Source organism: Barbus barbus (genome assembly GCF_936440315.1).
Source record: "Barbus barbus genome assembly, chromosome: 15".
NCBI classification, from domain to species: Eukaryota; Metazoa; Chordata; class Actinopteri; order Cypriniformes; family Cyprinidae; genus Barbus; species Barbus barbus.
This window is the reverse complement of record NC_136743.1, coordinates 698,755-718,304: the sequence shown is the minus strand read 5'-3', so window position 1 is coordinate 718,304 and position 19,550 is coordinate 698,755. Positions and strand designations below refer to the sequence as shown.

At 33.7% G+C, this 19,550-nt stretch overlaps 1 protein-coding gene across 1 annotated transcript in view; it reads left to right on the top strand.

The window, feature by feature from the left end:
- LOC306881002 (receptor-type tyrosine-protein phosphatase mu) overlaps positions 1 to 19,550 on the top strand; it is a 144,824-nt gene that overhangs the window by 56,108 nt on the left and 69,166 nt on the right. The window contains 4 exon segments of the mRNA XM_079434804.1: positions 6,042 to 6,318; positions 10,735 to 10,771; positions 11,167 to 11,241; positions 13,239 to 13,374. Coding sequence (XP_079290930.1) covers positions 6,042 to 6,318; positions 10,735 to 10,771; positions 11,167 to 11,241; positions 13,239 to 13,374 — 525 coding nt within the window.

The following is a 19,550-nucleotide window of genomic DNA, read 5'->3' as shown; positions in this document are numbered from 1 at the left end:
ATATTACTCCTGTGTTAATGTCTTTACATTGGCTCCCAGTCTGTTTTAGAATTGATTATAAAGTGCTTCTGCTTGTTTTTAAATGTTGAAATGGCCTTGTTCCCTCCTACCTTTCTGACTTGTTGTGTGAACATCATCTGGTAAGAACTCTTAGGTCTTCAGCCAGAGTTTGTTTACGGTTCCAAAGTCAAAATTAAAATCTAGGTTAGTTTTTACCGTAGCCGCACCTAAACTTTTGAACACGTTATTATTTGTTTTAGAAAAAAAAATTATATATATATATATATATATATATATATATATATATATATATATATATATATATATATATATATATATATATATATATATATATATATATATATATATATATATATATATATTTTTTTTTTTTTTTTTTTTTTTTTCCTAAAACAAATAACCAAAATTGTGTATGTATATATATAATTTTGATTATTATTTATTTTATTTCAAGTAATGAATATGTTGTTTATTTCAAATTTTTATTTAGTTTAGGTTTTTAGGTTTTGCTTCTAATATTAATATTTAAATTCATTGTATTTCTGCTTTAATTTAACCGAAATGTCTTTAATAGTTTTAGTTATCAAGTTTCAGTCATTTCAAATCATAAATTATCATATATTTATTTTGAGCTCCAGATGACGCTGATTGAGAAAGGTTTGATTTTTCATGACTGTCAGACTTTATTTCTGCGCTGTATTTGTCCACTGGTTCTCTGAAGTGATTTAGTTTAATGGTGATGTAATGAGTGTCGCCATCTCTGATTACTTGTGGCTCGTCAGATCAAAGCACATCTCAGATGAAGTCTGTCGCACTCCATGCCGGCCATCTTCCACGCACGGATCCTCCGTTGCCATCGGCGATCTGCGTTTGGCCCCGGGGCTGAGCGAGGCGGCCCCGCTCATCCCACACATCAGCGCTGACAGAGCGACGGGCCGTCACACACACTCACACACACACACAGGCGCTTCTGTTCTTCTCTCAGAATAAAGCTGAATTAATGCAGAATAATAAGTGGCTAAAGAAGATTCTGCGTTTCCACAGTAACAGCAGCAGGAGGAACATTACGGGTTCAGATGTGCCGCCCGTCTGCAGGACTCAACCCATTACACACACACACTCACACTCAGACACACACACCCCGCAGACACTTCCCACAATGTCAAAAATTTCAGGTTTTACTATCCTTGTGGGTAGATAATTCATTCAACAGTTCTTCTCCCCGAGTTACCGTCTTCCGCCATTTTGTAGAGTACCCCAGAACGTAATCAACGTAATCGCACGCATGCTGAACATAAACAACACTGATTATGTTCTGAGGTACTCTCCAAAATGGCGGAAGACGGTAACTCCGGGAGAAGAATTGATAAAAAAAAGTAATAAAATCGAATAAAATTTTATAAATTATAATTATTTCTTTGCACACAAAAAGTATTCTTGTAGCTTCGTAAAATTACGTTTGAACCACTGATGTCACATGGACTATTTTACCAATGTCCTTGCTATGTTGCTGGACCTGGGAACATTGCAGTTGTGCATTGCTGTTTATGGAGGGTCAGAGAGCTCTCAGATTTGATCAAAAATATCTTAATTTGTGTTCTGAAGATGAACGAAGGTCTTAAGGGTTTGGAACGGCACGAGGGTGAGTAATTAATGACAGAAATTAAATTTTTGGGTGAACTAACCCTTTAAATAATTAAGACCGTTTTACTGAAGTCTGATTGAGTGATTTCATGAAGCAGTGGGAGATTTCGATGGGTACATTCGTGTTTATTTTGTGCTATAATCAGTAGTAAAGAGGAAGAGATGATCGTGTTCGCTCGTGCTGCGCTCTGCTCGAACTGAGGCGTCTATACAGCAATCTCTCAAAACACATCAAAACACATTTATTGTTTGAATTTCCTGATAAAATGTACAGAATCTGATTTAAAGTAACTATATATATAACTGAAAGTTCCAAATTAAGTTCCACACAGGCAGTGTTTAAAACAACGCTGTATTTGTTCCGTACGCATGCAAACTGAACCCAAAGACCCGTACTGTAAATTTTAATTTACCAGTTAATTAAAAAAAAAATCATCACATTTTTACCTTGTGGTGTGACCAAAAGCCTTTTTAAATTGTCAAAAAAAATGATAATTTAATTTTATGAGCTCATAAACTTTTGCTGTTTAATATAATTTAGAGGCAGGATGCGTGTCGCACCACAGGACACATTCAGAAAGGAAACGCTACTGATTTCTGCTGGCGTGAGCATGTAAATATTACGTACATGCACTGATTGTGTATAAATGAGGTTAATTTCCTGCGGTGTGACTGTATGTGGTTTTCAATCTCATTATGTGTGTGCTGTTCTCATGATTTCTGTAGCCCACACTCACTCAAACGCTTCTTTCTGTCTCTGCTTCATCTGTAATCCGCACAGAGCTCCAGTGAGGCCCTGATTTGCCCTTTGACCTCTGAACTCTGACCTGAGAGTGCGATCAGCTGTTAATTAACTTCCCCTCTCGCCTGCGCTGGCTCTCATTGGCTTAAATAATTTATCACATGATATTTCATCTCCGAACCGAAGGACTGGCCAAGATCGTCTTTACCCAGCATGCCGTTGAGTAGTGATGCATTCAAATATTATCGCAGAATTTATTTCTGTATGAATAATTTCCTATGAAAATGATGCTCAAAATAAATGCGAAAGAGTGTGTTTTTAATGCATTCTGCGTGCATATATAGATATATACATACATACATACGAATAATATATAATATATAAAAAATATATAATAAAGTGCCAAAAATATAAATATTATACCTTATTATACTGTACTTTCTTCTTATTATTATACAGATATGTTTGTATATGATGTTTTCTTTTCATACTTTGTGTAAATAAAAGTATTAAAAAATATTATAGCTTATATAAATATATATTATATGATTTTTAAAAAATATATTTGTCATAACGTTTATGTGGCTTAAAAATATGGAAAATTAAAATAAATAAAAACATCAAATATTTATATAAGCTATAATATTTACTATTAATAGTAGTATTAATAATATAATAATATTCACAAGAGCTACAAAATAAAAAGTGCCAAAAAATCAATATTATAACTTTATATAACGATATATTTGTATATATGTTTAGTATTGCATAATTTGTGTAAATAAAATTATGAAAAAAAATTATTGCTTATATAAATGTATTTTAAATTATATAAAATATTTTTCATAACTTTTGTCTGGCTTTAAAACTATGAAAAATGTAAAAAAACAAAACAAAAAAACAATATACACGTGATTTTGTGATTTTGTTTTTGGAGTTTTTATTTTTTAGATGTAGTTTTTACAATATGCTCATATTGTTCATAATTTTATGATTCTTTCTGAATGTGTCCTATAGTGTGACATGCTTAGATATTATATTTATGTATATATTTGTGTTTTTCTTTCATACTGTATTATATGCGTGTGTGTGTGTGTGTGTGTGCGCGCGCGTGTGTGTGTGTGTGTGAGTGTGAGTGTGTGTTTGTTTAATCTCGCTGAATATGGTGATTGTGGTCATATTGTTGACATACTGCAGTAAAGATATAAGATCCAGCAGCTTGTTTCTTCTGTGTTTAATGAGAAAGCGCAGCAAAGGGCAGGTGGTGTGGAAGTTTGTAATTTCATTAACTCCAGTATATTTATATACTCAGCTTTTTATATTCACAGATAACCTTTTGCTAGCAAACCCAGACTTTATTACAGATTAGCGAACCCAAAGGTCAGATTAGCATCAGTCAACATGCAGCTCTGCTTCTGTCCTGGAGATTCTGCTCTGTTTCAGTTCATGTGAAGCGCGTGAAACACGAGCTCTGTTTGCATCCGCTGTTGTGCGTGTTTTTGTCACGGTCGCTTAACATCGACATTCGCTCTAGCGTATCTGCGCGATGCTCCAGGGCCCCGGCGGCCCTTCCCCAAACTGACACAGGGAATTTCTGATGTTTGCCCTTTACATCCATACATGATTAAACCGCAAACATGAGCGTCTTTGTGCTCGTTTATTCCACTGGTGGAGAGAGAAGCTCTGAGAAAGAGAGACGACGGGAATAACCTTCCTCACAAATATCCTACCGTAAATATATCAACTTAATGTTTGATTAGTAATATGCATTGCTAAGAACTTCATTTGAACAACTTTAAAGGAGATTTTCTCAATATTTAGATTTGTTTGCACCCTCAGATTCCAGATTTTCTAATAGTTGTATCTCAGACAAATATTGTCCGATCATAACAAACCATACATCAATGGAAAGATTATTTATTCAGATTTCAGATGATGTATAATTCTCAATTAAAACAAATGGAGCCTTATGACTGGTTTTGTGCTCCAGGGTCACATATGAGGTGAATTAGACTCTACCTTTTTAATTGGGTAACTCTCAATACATTTTTCATATCATTTCACCTCAAAATTAAAAACAACCTTGTGATATTATTTCCATGACAATAAAAAAAGAAAAAAAGTTTATACACACTGCAAAAAAATATTTTCTTAGTATTTCTGTCTTGTTTTCTAGTATAAATATCTAAACATTCTTGAATCAAGATGCATTTACTGGACAGGGAAAATGACTTTTCTAAAGGAAATCATCAAAATGTTGTTAGTTTTTGCTTAAAACGAGCAACAATATCTGCCAGTGGGGCAAGAAAAATAATCTTAATTCAAAGGCTAAACAATATTATTTTTCTTGCCCCACTGGCAGATGTTTTTGCTTGTTTTAAGCAAAAAATAATTAAATTTGTATTATTTATTTATTAAAAAAAAAAAATCAGAAAACAATTATTATTTTATTTTTTTGCATTATAATTGTATTATAATATTTATTGATTTACTTTTAGGTTACTCTCAAGCAATTTCATATTTCATTTCAAAATCAATCAATAAATAAAAATAAAATAAATACAATTAGATTGTTAATATCTTATTAAATGATTATTATTTTTACGTTTAAAAATGTTTTCTATTCTTTTTAAATTACTTATTAGTTTTTTAGGAGCATTTAGATTCTCATGAGTTTAACATATTTTACTCCACAGATTCTCATGTATGAAAAAACTGGAAAAAAATGTTTTAAAGTAAGCGGTTGCAAACTATTTATTTTAGCTACATTTAATAAAACAAAAATATGTTGTTAGTCAACTAAATTTGTTTATTTAAATGTAGCTAAAATAAATTGATTGCAACCACTTACCTTAAAGCATCGAGTAAATTCAATTAATAATTTTTTTCAGTGCAGTTGTTTGAGAGTTTGATCAGTTTATACATATTTTAATATTTATTGTGCTGTATGTAATTTATGGTTTTTAACAAAAATCTAGTATTGATGCTCTGATACAAAAATAAGTAAATAAAATCAGCATTACAGTAATGAAAATCAACTTTGAGAATAAAAACACAAAAACTTCATATCTCATACAACTGATATGAAAATAATATTATGCAAATATAAACTACTGTTCAAAAGTTTGTGTTTGGTAAGATTTTATTTGTATTTTTTTAATTTCTGAAAGAAGTCTCTTCTGCTCACCAAAGCTGCATTTATTTGATCATAAAAAATACAGTAAAAACAGTAAAATATTATTATAATCTAAATCAGCTGTTTTCTATGTGAATATGTGTTAAACTGTAATTTATTTCTGTGATCTGCAGCTGTATTTTCAGCATCATTACTCCAGTCTTCAGTGTCACATGATCTTCAGAAATCATAATAATATACTGATTTACTGCTCAACAAACATTTCTGATTATTATCAATGTTGAACACAGTTTATATTTTTATTGAAACTGAGATACATTAGATTTTTCAGGATTCACAGATGAATAGAAAGTTCAAAAGAACAGCATTTATTTGAAATAGAAATCTTTTGTCACATTATAAATGCCTTTACTGTCACTTCTGATGAATTGAATGTGTCCTCGCTGAATAAAAGCATGGTTTGTGTTTACAGTAATGTTTATTCTCTCTCTCTCTCAGTGTGTATCAGGTGGTTGTTGAGGAGGAACGTCCTCGAAGGGCTCGTGGAGGAGAAGCGCAGATCCTGCGCTGTTATCCTCTGCCGGTTCACTATCATAACGCCAGCGGGCTGAACTCACAGTACTACTACAGCGCTGAGTTCCCCTCCGCAGGCGTCTCGTCTCCGCAGCCCTTCACCATCGGAGACAACCGAACCTACGGCGGATACTGGAACGCTCCGCTGCTGCCTCACAAGAGCTACAGCATCTACTATCAGGCCGTCAGCGCCGCCAACGGGGTACATGCCTTCATTCCCATCCGTCTGAACCAATCCAGATTCACAAATTCTGTTTAAATCAGGGTTATTATGTAGTGGAGGCCAAAATTACAAGAACTAGTATTTCCAGCAGCTAAAACTGGTTTGAAGTCAGTTATTTCTATCTTCTGCTATAGTGTGTCAGAAGGAAATATCCGTTTACATTTCCAAACATTCATTTAGCCATTAATTGTAATAATCCAGTGAGATTTTTGAGATCTGATCTGATCATCATCAGTCTGTCTGGAATGACATGAAGAAACAGAACAAACTGAGACTAAATCCAGAAGAACTGTGTCTCCAAGATGCTTCAAGAAACCTCCTGCAAAGCTACAGTGCTGTTAAAAGCTTTAGGCACTTTAAGCTGTAAAATGAGGATGCTGTCAAAAAATTGATTTTCTTTATCAATTAACTTCTATGAACTAAATTGAATCAACGTGTTGTGAGCATCCTGTGTTTAAAGCAGCTTTTGTCCTCGGTGCACTTGAGCAGTTTCTCAGGAGCTTAAAAAAAATCTACTTAATGATATCAAATCTTGCCTTCTGAGAAATTGATCAATATTAAGTGAGTTTATATAAAAAAATTCAGAAAAATACATTTGTTTTCCCTTTGAAATAAACTGATATTTCTGATCCCATTGGCAGATATTTGCTCTTGTTTTAAGCATAACTTAATTTTGATGCATTTTTTCAGATAGCAACATTATCATAAGTCATTTTGCTTCTCCAGTAAATGCATCTTGATTTAAGGATATTTAGATATTTGTGCTGGAAAGCTAGACCAAAAACTGCATTATGAAATCATTTTTGCAGTGTTGAATGATAATTTTGTATGCTGTGGGAGACACAGACAGAGATTGAGAGTCATGACAGCATCAAGCGCTTCAGATATTCACACGTCGAGTGGCTCTCGACGACCGAGTCAATGAGGAAGGTAATTGTGGGTAAGAAAGAGAGTGGAGGTGAAGAGAGTCCCTCCGGACGCCTCGACCTCGACCCACGTCTTCAAAAACACACTGAAGAGGCCGTCAGGGAACAGGTGCTGCTCAGAAAACACTCTGAGTATTAGACCGATGATTCTCGAAGGCTTTTGAGTGTCACGCGTGATACTCGCATTAACTCACTTTGACTTAAAGGAGTCATCGGATGCCCATTTTCCACAAGTTGATATAATTCTTTAGGGTATTAATGAAAAGTCTATAACATACTTTGGTTAAAATTTCTCAATTTCTCCAATTTCTCACCCTGTCAAAAAGAGCTCTGTTCTGTGCATGTCCCTTTAAATGCTAATGAGCTCTGCTGACCCCGCCCCTCTCTTCCGTAGGGTGCACTGCAAAAAATGATCTTCTTTCTTAGTATTTTTGTCTTGTTTTATACTACACATATCTAAAGATTCTTGAATCAAGTTGCATTTACTTGACAGGTAAAATGACTTAATATTTTAAGTCTTGTTTTCAAAAAAAAAAACAAATTGTGTTCTCTGAGAGACTCTTAACTTTAGCTGCATTTAGCCACGAAACGTGCTAACTAGCACATTATTAGGAAAGGCCATTTGCAAAGATTCATATAAAAAACGTATACTCAATTGTTCTGTAGGTGAAGCTGGATCACGAATGATTTGCGCGAACATAAACACATTTAGGTAGATCGGGGGACGCATTCCCTTCAAAAACAAAGCATAAACAAAGGTTTGGGTTCTTAGATCGGCTTGATTTGACAAAGGGGTTATCATTTATCAGGATTTTTTTTAAAGTACTGGATGGATTTTTATCATTAGGGTGGTTGTGTCCACACACTGCCAACACACATTTCAGTTCAAACAACATGTAAAAGTGAATTTTGCATCCGATGACCCCTTTAATGCATCGCTCTCTCTCACCTCTCGCAGTGCTTTTAAAGAAATCATGCCGTTTGGATTGACAGCCTTGCTGCTGTAAAAGGCAGAGGAAGAGCTGGCGACTGTAATTGATGTCCTAATTGCCTGAGGATCTGTGTTTTAGCCTCCCTGATGGATGCGGACAGGCTCTTACCAAGACGGCCCTCGTGTCTGTCTATTCAAGAGCTGTAATTCATTAAATCAGGCCTTTCATTGCCGTCAGGATGTGCTGCTAAATGCACTTTTGTGTTTGCTTTTCTTTATAATAGCAGGACGAGTGTTTGTTTATGTTGTTGTGAGTCTCATTCAGCAGGTCAAAGGTCGTTCTTAAGCTCAAAATGGACAGCTGGAAGTGGAAGCGTGTGTTTAAATGCCACCGTACAGTGTGTAAGACAAGCTGAAGATTAGAGAAACACTCAAGACTTGCAGGGAAACAGAAAAGTTCCTGAGATGTTCAGGGCTGTTGTGAAAAAATATTTAATATAAATAATTAGTGCTTGTCTAATTTTCCAGTTAAAGCATTTAAAATTCCTTATAAGAAGATCAATTGACTGCATAAGATATTAAGCCTAGTTTTCAGAGAATGTTTTTTTTTTTTTGTCTTTTTTTTCACTTTTTTTTAAATACTTAAAACAAGTGAACAAATCAGCCAGTGGAGTCAGACAAAATACACTTGCATTAAAGATACAGGCTATGAAAACAACTCTTAATGTGCTATGCAGTTTTGCTTCTCAAGTAAATTTGTGTTTTTATTTTTTCATGCATTCTTAGATATTTTGTGGGAAATTTAATTAATTAATTAAAATTAATTAATATATTTTTTTTGCAGGTTGTGTGTGATTTCTGTGATATTTATTGGATGTTAAGGTTCCTAGGCAGTTGCTAGGGCATTATTACACTGTTACACAGGTTCTGGTGGTTGCTAGGGTGATGCTAGGTTGTTCTGAAAGGGTGCTAGGGTGTTCCACAGGTTATGGTGGTTGCTAGGGTGTGGCTAGGTTGTTCTGAGCGGGTGCTAGGGTGTGCCACAGGTTATGGTAGTTGCTAAGGTGTTGCTAGGTTTTTCTGGATGCATGCTAGGCAGTTGCTAGGGGATTGGGTGCTAGGGTGCGGTTAGGGCATTGTTAGACTGTTGCAAAGGTTCTGTGGTTGTTAGGGTGTTGCTAGGTTGTTCTGGATATGTGCTAGGGTGTTGTTAGGGCATTGCTAGATTGTTGCACAGGTTTTGGTGGTTGCTAGGTTGTTCTTGGTGGGTGCTAGTGTGTTGTTAGGGCATTGTTAGACTTTTACACAGGTTCTGTGGTTGCTAGTGTGTTGCTAGGTTGTTATGGATGGGTGCTAGACTGTTGCATAGGTTCTGGTGGTGCTAGGGCGTTGCTAGGGCATTGCCAACGTGTTCTGAGTGGTTACCATTGTGTTGCTAGGTGGTTCCTGTGCTGCTTAGAAAGACCTAAAGGATGGTGGTAATTTTAACAGATGTAGTTTGAAAGCTCTAGCAAGAGTTTCAGTCTTTTAAAACACTGTTTATGTGCAATAACAGTATGCTGGCTTTGATAAACTGACAGAACTAGAAAGCACAGCAGTTGGCATATTAAAAAGAACAGCAGTAATAAAGCAGAACACGGTGCTTTGTTGTTGGTGTTTGTGTAGCTGAAGACTGATGTCAGACGTTAGTTTGATTACAGGCGCTAAAGTGAGTCGTGCTCCAGGTGCTCGTACTGAACGCTCACAAACAGCATTCGGCTGAAATGCACTTTTAATGTCGCAGCTGCTTAGCAGGCATAGAAAATATATCAGCATATTCATCACTGGAGTCAAGCAGCAGCAGAACCAGTTACTGGACTGTTTTCATTCTGCTGACAAGAGTAAAGCGTTATTCACTCCTGTAGAAAACACTGGAGCCACTGGAACTTCATCAGTGAACATCACGGACTACTGATGCACACAATACACTTATACTGTATGACTAGCAACAGATTATTAGTAGAATTTAATTTATTCATTATAATAAAATGATATATAATAATAATAATAATAATACAAATAGCATTATAGTTAATACTATAATCATTAAAAATAAATGTTTATTATTAATATTATTATTATTTCATTTTTCACTACTGTAAAAACTCTGAAAATGTTCTATTATTATTATTATTATTATTAATGTTTAATTTATATGGAACCTTTCCAGAGCTCTAAAATGTTTTACAGTAGTGAAAAAAAAATAACACAAAGTACAGTCAATGGGAAAAGGGCATATTTACACAATTAAGCATACAAAATAACATAAACTCAATTAAGAATATAATTTAATATTCAAAACAGTCACCATAATTGAAGATTTTTTTTAACACAATTCATTTTAGAAGATCACAGAAGAGGATGAATATCACTGTGTATCAATCAATCAGTTAATCAATCAATATTTATTTCTTTAGCACATGTTGGCCAAAGTAAATAATTATTTGTTCGATTGAATCATTCAGATTATTATATTTTGTATGTATTTTTGTTTTTCAGGAGACAAAAATCGACTGTGTCCGTGTCGCTACCAAAGGTAGGCATTCTAACTTATGCAAGCAGTATGCTGTTAGTGTTGTAGCCTGATTCGGTTTCTGAAATGGTTCACATGCATCACTTGTCCAGTCAATGTTATTAACCTTGTAAATACGCAATTAAGAACATTAACCCAGGGTTAATTATACCCCAGGTTAAATTAAGAGCAGTGAGAAACAAGAGACGTGACGACCCAGGATTGAAACGAGCTTGTCTGAAGATGAAGTTCTGCATGTTCTGCTTTTGAGTGTCTGATGTGCTGGTTTTTAGTAACTACTTGTTTTCTTCTCTTTCTTCTGTGTGTTTCTCCTCTGTCTGTCTCTCTCTGTCTCACACACACACACACGCTGGTTCTATCTCTGTCTTTCTGCATGCGTGTGGATCTTGTTCTTGCAGCTGCTATCTTGGTGACGCAGCTCACCACTCCTTACCTTCGCATCGCTCCGGCCGCTGGAGACAATCAGCTAACAGGTCAGAAACTCACTCACTCACTGCATGTGTGTGTGGATGAATTTAATAGTCTGTCTCTAACATAATCTTAGCAGAGATAAAGCGCTGATGACGTCATCTTATTTGAGTGCTTATTTATTTTATTTTTTTACCAATCAGATTCTCTCTAGGATCAGTGTTATTTTAGTATTATTGATAGTTTTTATTAGTGCTGTCAAGCCATTAATCGCATCCAAAATAAAAGTTTTTGTTTACATAATATCTGTGTGTGTACTGTGTATATTTATTATGTATATAAAAATGCACACACATACAAAATATATTTAGAAAATTTTAATTTACATGTATATATTTATATAATATATATATATATATATATATATATATATATATATATATATATACATTTAATAAATAAACATAACATATTTTTCTTAATTATATACATGCATGTGTGTGTTTATATATACATAATAGACATGCACAGTACACACACAGATATTATGTAAACAAAAACTTTTATTTTGGATGTGATTAATCACAATTAATCGCTTGACAGCACTAATTTTTATTCATATTTTAAAATAATTTTTCAATTTTCCATCTTCATTATAATTTAATTAAATAATTATATTTTAGTATTTTTGTTTTTTAATGTCTATATAGTTTTTATTCATTTTTATATTAGTTTTAGTTATTTTAGTACTTTAAGTTAAAACAAATGAAAATGATAAATGTTGTCTTGGTAACTAGCTGTAATATATGTAATATATATAAGATATCTGCACTCATTGTTTGAGTTTTTTAAATGTATGAAGCTAAACGTAAATTTAGGTGATTTTAAATCCATAAAGTCTCTCAGGCAAACATTTCTTTAAACACACCCAGATCTCCCTCATTTGTCATTACAAATTCTCTCTGGCATTATCAGACTGATGTGCATGAGCTGCATTTGTTGGATTGTGTGTTATATTCCATATTAAAACAGACCCAAGATTTGTAAGGTTTGATTCTATCAGCGGATGAATGTGGTTCTTCAGATTCGGCTGCAGTGACACACACTGACAAACAAAGAGAAAAAAATCCTGGAACCTGAATGAATTAAAAGAGAAACACAACTGTATTTCCTGTGTGTTTCCTACTGAAACAGGAAGTTAAGGATTCTGGCCCCATCCCTCAGCAGAAAATGATGTCATCTGTATTCTGTACATCTGCTGCTTTATTTGATTTGATCAGTGCACACTTTCAGTTGTACACAAGCATATAGATCAAAACTATAGACAACAATGAAATGTTATGTTTAAATATGAAATGAGGCATTATCTAATCAAATATGCACTGATTTCCAGAACATAAATCTCAACACTGGATAAACCCAGGATCAAAATTCTTGTTTGATTTTGTTGACATATTAGATTTAAAGGCTTTTACTGATGGGATTTTAAATTTCTCATTTTATCACTCCATAAATCAGAAAAGACTGTCAACAGACAGAAAATAATTCATTTTTCACCATGTTTTTAGGAATAAAATGTTGTATAAATCAATGTGAATGATATATCAACAAACCCATCAGTAAATACCTTCAGAATATAGATTGGAATAAAATTCTAAATTTGGGAATTTATAAGTGTTGCTGAAGTGGAGAAAAAACTAATTTGCCTTCAAAGATTAGCATTTTTACCATGTTTTTAGGAATAAAATGTTGTATAAATCAATCTGAATGACATACGAACAAACCCCTCAGTAAAAACCTTCAGAATATAGAGAGGAATAAACCTCTAAGTTTTGGTGTGTGTAAGTGTTACTAAATATATATTGCAACTGAAATCTACAGACACAAATAGATGAAGTGCAATAAATTAAACACTTTTTCATTGTTTTCTTTCCACTAGTCTGAATGAAGACATGTTATGGAAGTAAAATAGATCAAAATATCTAAATTGAGCAGTGCATGAAGTTTAGTGTCTTGCCTCAAACAATCTTCTGTATGACCTATGACCTTTGGTTGATCTCAGGCGCGGCGACGCACAAACCCAACGTGGTGGAGCCTGAGAAACAGACCGACAACACGGTGAAGATCGCCGGCGTCATCGCAGGAATACTGCTCTTCGTCATCATCTTCCTTGGCGTGGTGCTGCTCATGAAGAAACGGTAAGAACCTCAACACACACACACACACACACACACTGAAGATGATCGGTTACACTGATTTCACCACGGTAAAGAGGGTGATGACGCATCAGAAAGTGCAGTTACCCAAAGTTTGGACATACTTGACTCAGTTCATGTTAAAAAACCTTAATCTAAAGACCTCTCCTTAAATGTGTAAAATTACACTCAATACATATTTAGGCTTAAATTTCTATTAATCTGAAAATGTTTTAAATACAAAATTACTAGGTTTATATATTATCATCAAATAATTAATCATATCATTAAATCTCATACTTTTCAACTGACTGAATATTGCTTGTTCCACAGCAAGTCATATTTTAACCATGTTCATACTTTTTACCCATGTTTTACTTGGTTTTAAATGAACAAGTATTATTGTTTTCACAATGAACAGATTTATGCATGAATAAATGCATTTTAAAAATATGATTTTTAAATAAAATCAAATAGATGCAAATAGTTAATCATAAACTATGCCATTCATTTTTGGAATGCAGTGTTTCATATGTAGTTTGTTAAATATAATTTTTATATCAGTAAGTCTCGAGCAACATGTCAGTAAATATGTTAATAGATTTGAACTATACGTAGTATGAAATAAATGTTTTTTAAATAAATTACCTTTTTACTGATGCTTTTTTCCAAAGCTAATTAAATTGCATTCAAGCTTTACATGTTTTCAATGCATGCATTCCCTGGAAATCAAATAGGAAGAAACTACAGGAAGAAACTCTGTTATTTCAGTCCTGTGACTATTATTCTAACCTGTACATTAATATTAATGAGGAAGGAGCAGATGTGTCCAAACTTTCGCTCATCCGCAGTCAGATCAGGACTTTGTGTTTTTGTGGAAAACCGCAGAGAGCCAATCAGATTGTCTGGAGTTTAACCGTAGATATTAATAATAGATTTTCCTCCCGATTTCCACCTGACCTTTCATCCGCATTGTCTATGCGACACTGAATTATTAATCTAATTATGTTGATAAGCCTGGTTAAAATGCTGTGTAATGGCCTGATAAAGAGCTGTTCTCCCGGTGACCCTGCATCTCAAAAAGATGAGGGAATCTCAGTAGATCCGTGATTGTGTGACTGATGAAGTTCATCGCTAGCTGGAGGCTAGTTTACATTAGCTGCCCACGGATCACGGGTCGTCCGGAGTCAGTTTCTGCAAATATCCAGCTCGCACACACAAACGCTCCTGTTTGTTTGCTCCAGATTAGCTGTTTTCCCTGCTGAATATAAAACAGCCCAATTCAGAACCACTACAGTTAATGTAATAGTCATTTACAGCCATGAATTTGAACTATATACAGTTTTGGACAGTGAGACTCATACATGTCTATCTAAGCGTCTATAGTGAATGTGAGCACACACAGTTCTGTCTGTTGTCATCTCTGTAATACAGTATATACTTCACAACAACGTGTTTAAGATGGATAATAGGATTACAATAGTTTCTGTAATTGAAACTATTGTAGGGTTTATTTCACTGTCACTGTATTGTTCTCTGTAGAGCTGCTTTCTTGTGATTCCATTTCCATGTATTTATTTAATCAGGGAAAATACATATTAATAATAAATGAAATCAATGTAAATTGTGCCAGATTTATCCAAGGTGGCTCATTTTCATCTGTAATCTCAGGGAAGATAAAAAAAATCAATGCAAGAATACAAAATATGTAACACTAAAATCCATATAAATGTTCACAATTGTGATTCCACAGCAACCAGATTTTTCATTTTTTAGCAAAACCACAATGACTTATCTATCTTTTAATTTTGGTAACAGTGCTTGAATATGCTAATTATTGTAAAGATATACATATATATATGTGTGTATGTATACAAACACACTCAAACACACAGCCACGTACACACACATACACAATATACATATATATATTAAGATTTTTTTTCTTGTATCATTGAGATACTATTATAATTTTCGTTAAGATTTTAAGTTAGTTGTTATTTTTCATTTTAGTTTTTGTTAAAGTGTTGGTAGTTTTGTTGTGTTTTTGTCATTTATGTTAGTTTTTGTTTTTTAAGAAAACATGTCCATACAGTTTTTATTATTATTATCTAAACTAAATGATGAAAGATTTGCAAAAGGAATATTTGGAAATGTATATTTCCTACTGGCGCACCAAAATAAATGATAGAAATACTCATGATGTTGTTGTGAAGCATCCGATATGTGGTCGTTTGCATAGTTACTGTATGTATATATGTGAATAAAGCAGCGGTTCTCAACCTGGAGGAAAACTTTACATTATTAAAATGCAGTTATATTAACATAATATTAATTTAAATGCTATAAAACACTAAAAATTAAGATGTGTAACTAAACTGACATCTTTTTTGGGTTCATTTGTATTTTGTAAAGAGTGAAAGCGGTTGAGAAGCGCTGCTCTAAAGTCATCCGTTCTGTTTCTGAATGTCATTTGCATTGAGAGACGGGTTTATTTCACACACGCGTGTTCAATAATCCCAAACACCGGATTCACCAAATTTCCCTCCCGGAGAGATGAGCGTTGATCACTCCGTAGACATTTTAGTTGAATGCCATTCAATATGCTTTAATCAAATGAACGAGCGCGACTGAATCTCTCGCATCTATTTGGTTTAATTTGCTGAATTAGATTAGAACGTGAGGAGAACATGTTAATTCCTCGTTATAAGGCCGAGCACATGCTCTGGATGCTGCATCTGGTCATTTACAGTGCAAATGTTTTCATATTCCTCTAATTACATCCTAAAAAATTATTAGATGCACTGAGGAAGGTGAATTAATGTTGGTTTTATTACTAATGTACAGTGTGTTCTGATGTATCTGTGCTCTGATTGACCTTTCACACATGACATCGTCCTCATAAAGACTTATTAATGCACATACTGCATGGATGCTCACAGACAGATTATAGATGCAGAGCACCAGTTCATAGTAAGAATGAAGTCTCATTACTCCAGTCTTCAGTGTCACATGATCTTCAGAAATCATAATAATATACTGATTTACTGCTCAACAAACATTTCTGATTATTATCAATGTTGAACACAGTTGTGCCGCTGAATGTTTTTGTAAAAACCATGATTCACTACCAAAAACAAATTATTTTATTTATCAAGGATTCTTTAATTAAGTGCCTGTAAAGAGATTTATAATGTTAGAAAAGATTTCTATTTCAAATAAATGCTGTTCTTTTGAACTTTCTATTCATCTGTGAATCCTGAAAAATCAAACGTATCATGTTTCCACAAAAATATTGTGCAGCACAACTGTTTTCAACATTGATAATAATAATTTAAAAAGTAAAAAAATAATTTAATAAATAATTATTCAATTCAGTATTATATATATATATACATATATATTTATTATTATTATTATTATTATTTATTTATTTTTTATATGTATTTTAATATATTTTTAAATTTAATTCTGAATATAAATTCAAAATTATTATAATTATGCAATCATTAATTAATTGTAAATAAATTTTAATGCTATTAATGTATTTAAGCGATTTAAAATGTACTTTTTGATTAAAATGTTTTTATTTTAATGAAATGTAATTATTAATATACATTTTTTATTAATATAAATAATTGTAAGTTAATATAAATGTTCAATTTGAAATCAGTATATTAGAATGATTTCTGAAGGATCGTGTGACACTGAAGACTGGAGTAATGATGATGAAAATTCAGCGCTGCGTCACAGAAATACATTACATTTTGAACACATATTCAATCTGAAAACAGTTATATTAAGTTTTAATGATATGCACAATTTTTACTGTATTTTTGATCAAATAAATGCAGCCTCGGTGAGTAGAAGAGACTTCTTTCAAAGCATTTTAAAAATCTAGTGTATGTTAGTTTTGGAACAGCTATCGATCCGCCCAGACAAAAACAAACACACATACAGTCAAACCAAAATTTATTCAGACACCTTCAACATTTCTCGCATTATATCGTTTATTCGCTATAGTTGAGAAAATGGGAAAAACTGTTTTATCTTGATAATGTGAATAACTTTGATAGAAAGGTATGTATTGAATTCAGTGAAATAGCTGTCAGCTGTTAAATTAAGGAACATAAGGAATTAAAGAACACAATTAGATAATACCAATGTATCTCAGCCGATTACCAAGCAATGCTTCATTTTGTTCAGTCTGTTCCGGTCGCATTAGCAATTAAAGAAAAACACTTAAGCAAAGCATGCTCAGGTCAAAGTGTCTTTAATATTGTTTGATCCCAAATTTTACTGCTAGTCCACTGTATGAAGAATTTTTGGGTTTAATATGTCAGAGTTTACTTTATTCTGCTATCCTCACTTATGTAAATGAGCTACTATAGTGTCCTGCACCCACTAGTAAAAATAATATGAAAAATGATCTCTGGTGTCTGAATAATTTTGTGGTTTGAGTGTATATAAGTCACATGACCCTCTGGTTGGTCAGCTGACCCTCCATAGCAGGAAGTCACATGGGTTCAGGTTCATCTCTCTCTCTCTTTCTCACGAATGCCACCATGTCTCTGTTCATTTTCTATCGTTTCGTAACATTAATATTTTTTACTTTTTCTTTCCTTCCATCTTCATCCCCCTCCACTGCTTAAACCCCTCCACCACCCCACTGGGCAGGAGAACCTATCAGTCCTACACTTACTACCTGTAAGTAAACCACCTTTGTACACTGTTAGTGCCATGCTATGCTCGACCTGCATGATCCAGATCAGGTCTAGATCCGCTCTGCTCCGGCGGCTCAAGGCTCCAGAGTTAACATCCGGCCCTGCTTTTCAATCCTAGAGTGTTATCTGTATCTGTTATGATCTTCAGCTGATATTGCTTATTGATGTGATTCTCCATGATCTGCTGTGAAATGCCTGTCTGTGAATGTCAGAGCCTTGATATGATTACCGATGATTCATTTACAGTCAATGTGATTGAGCTTTGTAGCTTGTAGATGACTAGAAGAATCACTTTCCCAAGGAAACTTCTCCTTGTCTTTCTGTTGCCCAGCTCAGGGAAGGGAAACATGCTTTTCCCCAACCTGGAATTACCCTTCATCTCATAAATCATCATCATTATTATTAATCGCAGTTGTCACACGCTTCCCGTTTTCCTGCATGGTTGGAGTTTGTTGCATGAAGTCGAATGAAGTGTCGAATCCTCATGTGCTGAAGTTGGTTTCCTCTCGCGTGTTTAATGGATGCTTGATCTGTGCTGTTTGTTTGTTTGTCATCAGTGCTTAATTTATAAATGAATAATTGCCGGATCCAAAACAGCAATTAAAAGGCGCTGTGAACGACAACTTCACTTAATAGGGCACAGGATTTCAAACCCTGGGTCAAAAATGGGTCGCCAGGATGATTTAAGGAAAATGTATATCTAAAATACATTAAAAATAACAAAAAATTTTTCATAAAAATTTAATTAAATCGCAGTGTGTATATATATATATAAAAGGTATAGCTAAATATGCAAAAAATATCTGACTTAATTAAAATGGATGTGAGGCGCGGCACATCCTTGCTTTTATTTTACAAAAGCACAAATGTTCTGTTGTTATTTTGAGTGTGCAAATAATATCGAATTATGTCTTACTCTTATCTGTATTACCAAAAATTATGTATTTTATGTTTCAGATGTTCGATCGCGTCGGCGCCTCGTGCGCACACACACACACACACATTCACACACACACATTCACACACACACACACATATATAAATACATACATTCACACACTCACAACTCAAACTTGAGATCGCAGTCTGTTCATTATGAAAATAAAATACAGTCAACCAAAAATATAAAGGTCCGTTTAAATAGTCTGTGATATAATTGGTCCACTTTGCTGTTATGCCAAACACATTTTTGGTTATGTGAAGAGCATTATTGGCCAGGTATGTTTACACATACGAGGAATTTGTTGTAGTGACAGAAGCTCCACAGTGCAACAGAGAGACAGTAACAGGACAGGACACAGATAATAAAAGAATAATATACAAATAGGCAATGTACAAAACAGCAAAAACACAATATATAATATAAACAACTATATGTACAGGTCTGATATGTGTAAATTTGAGAAAAAATAAAATTTAGATAAATAAAAAAAGTAAGCAAGTGTGGTGAATAAA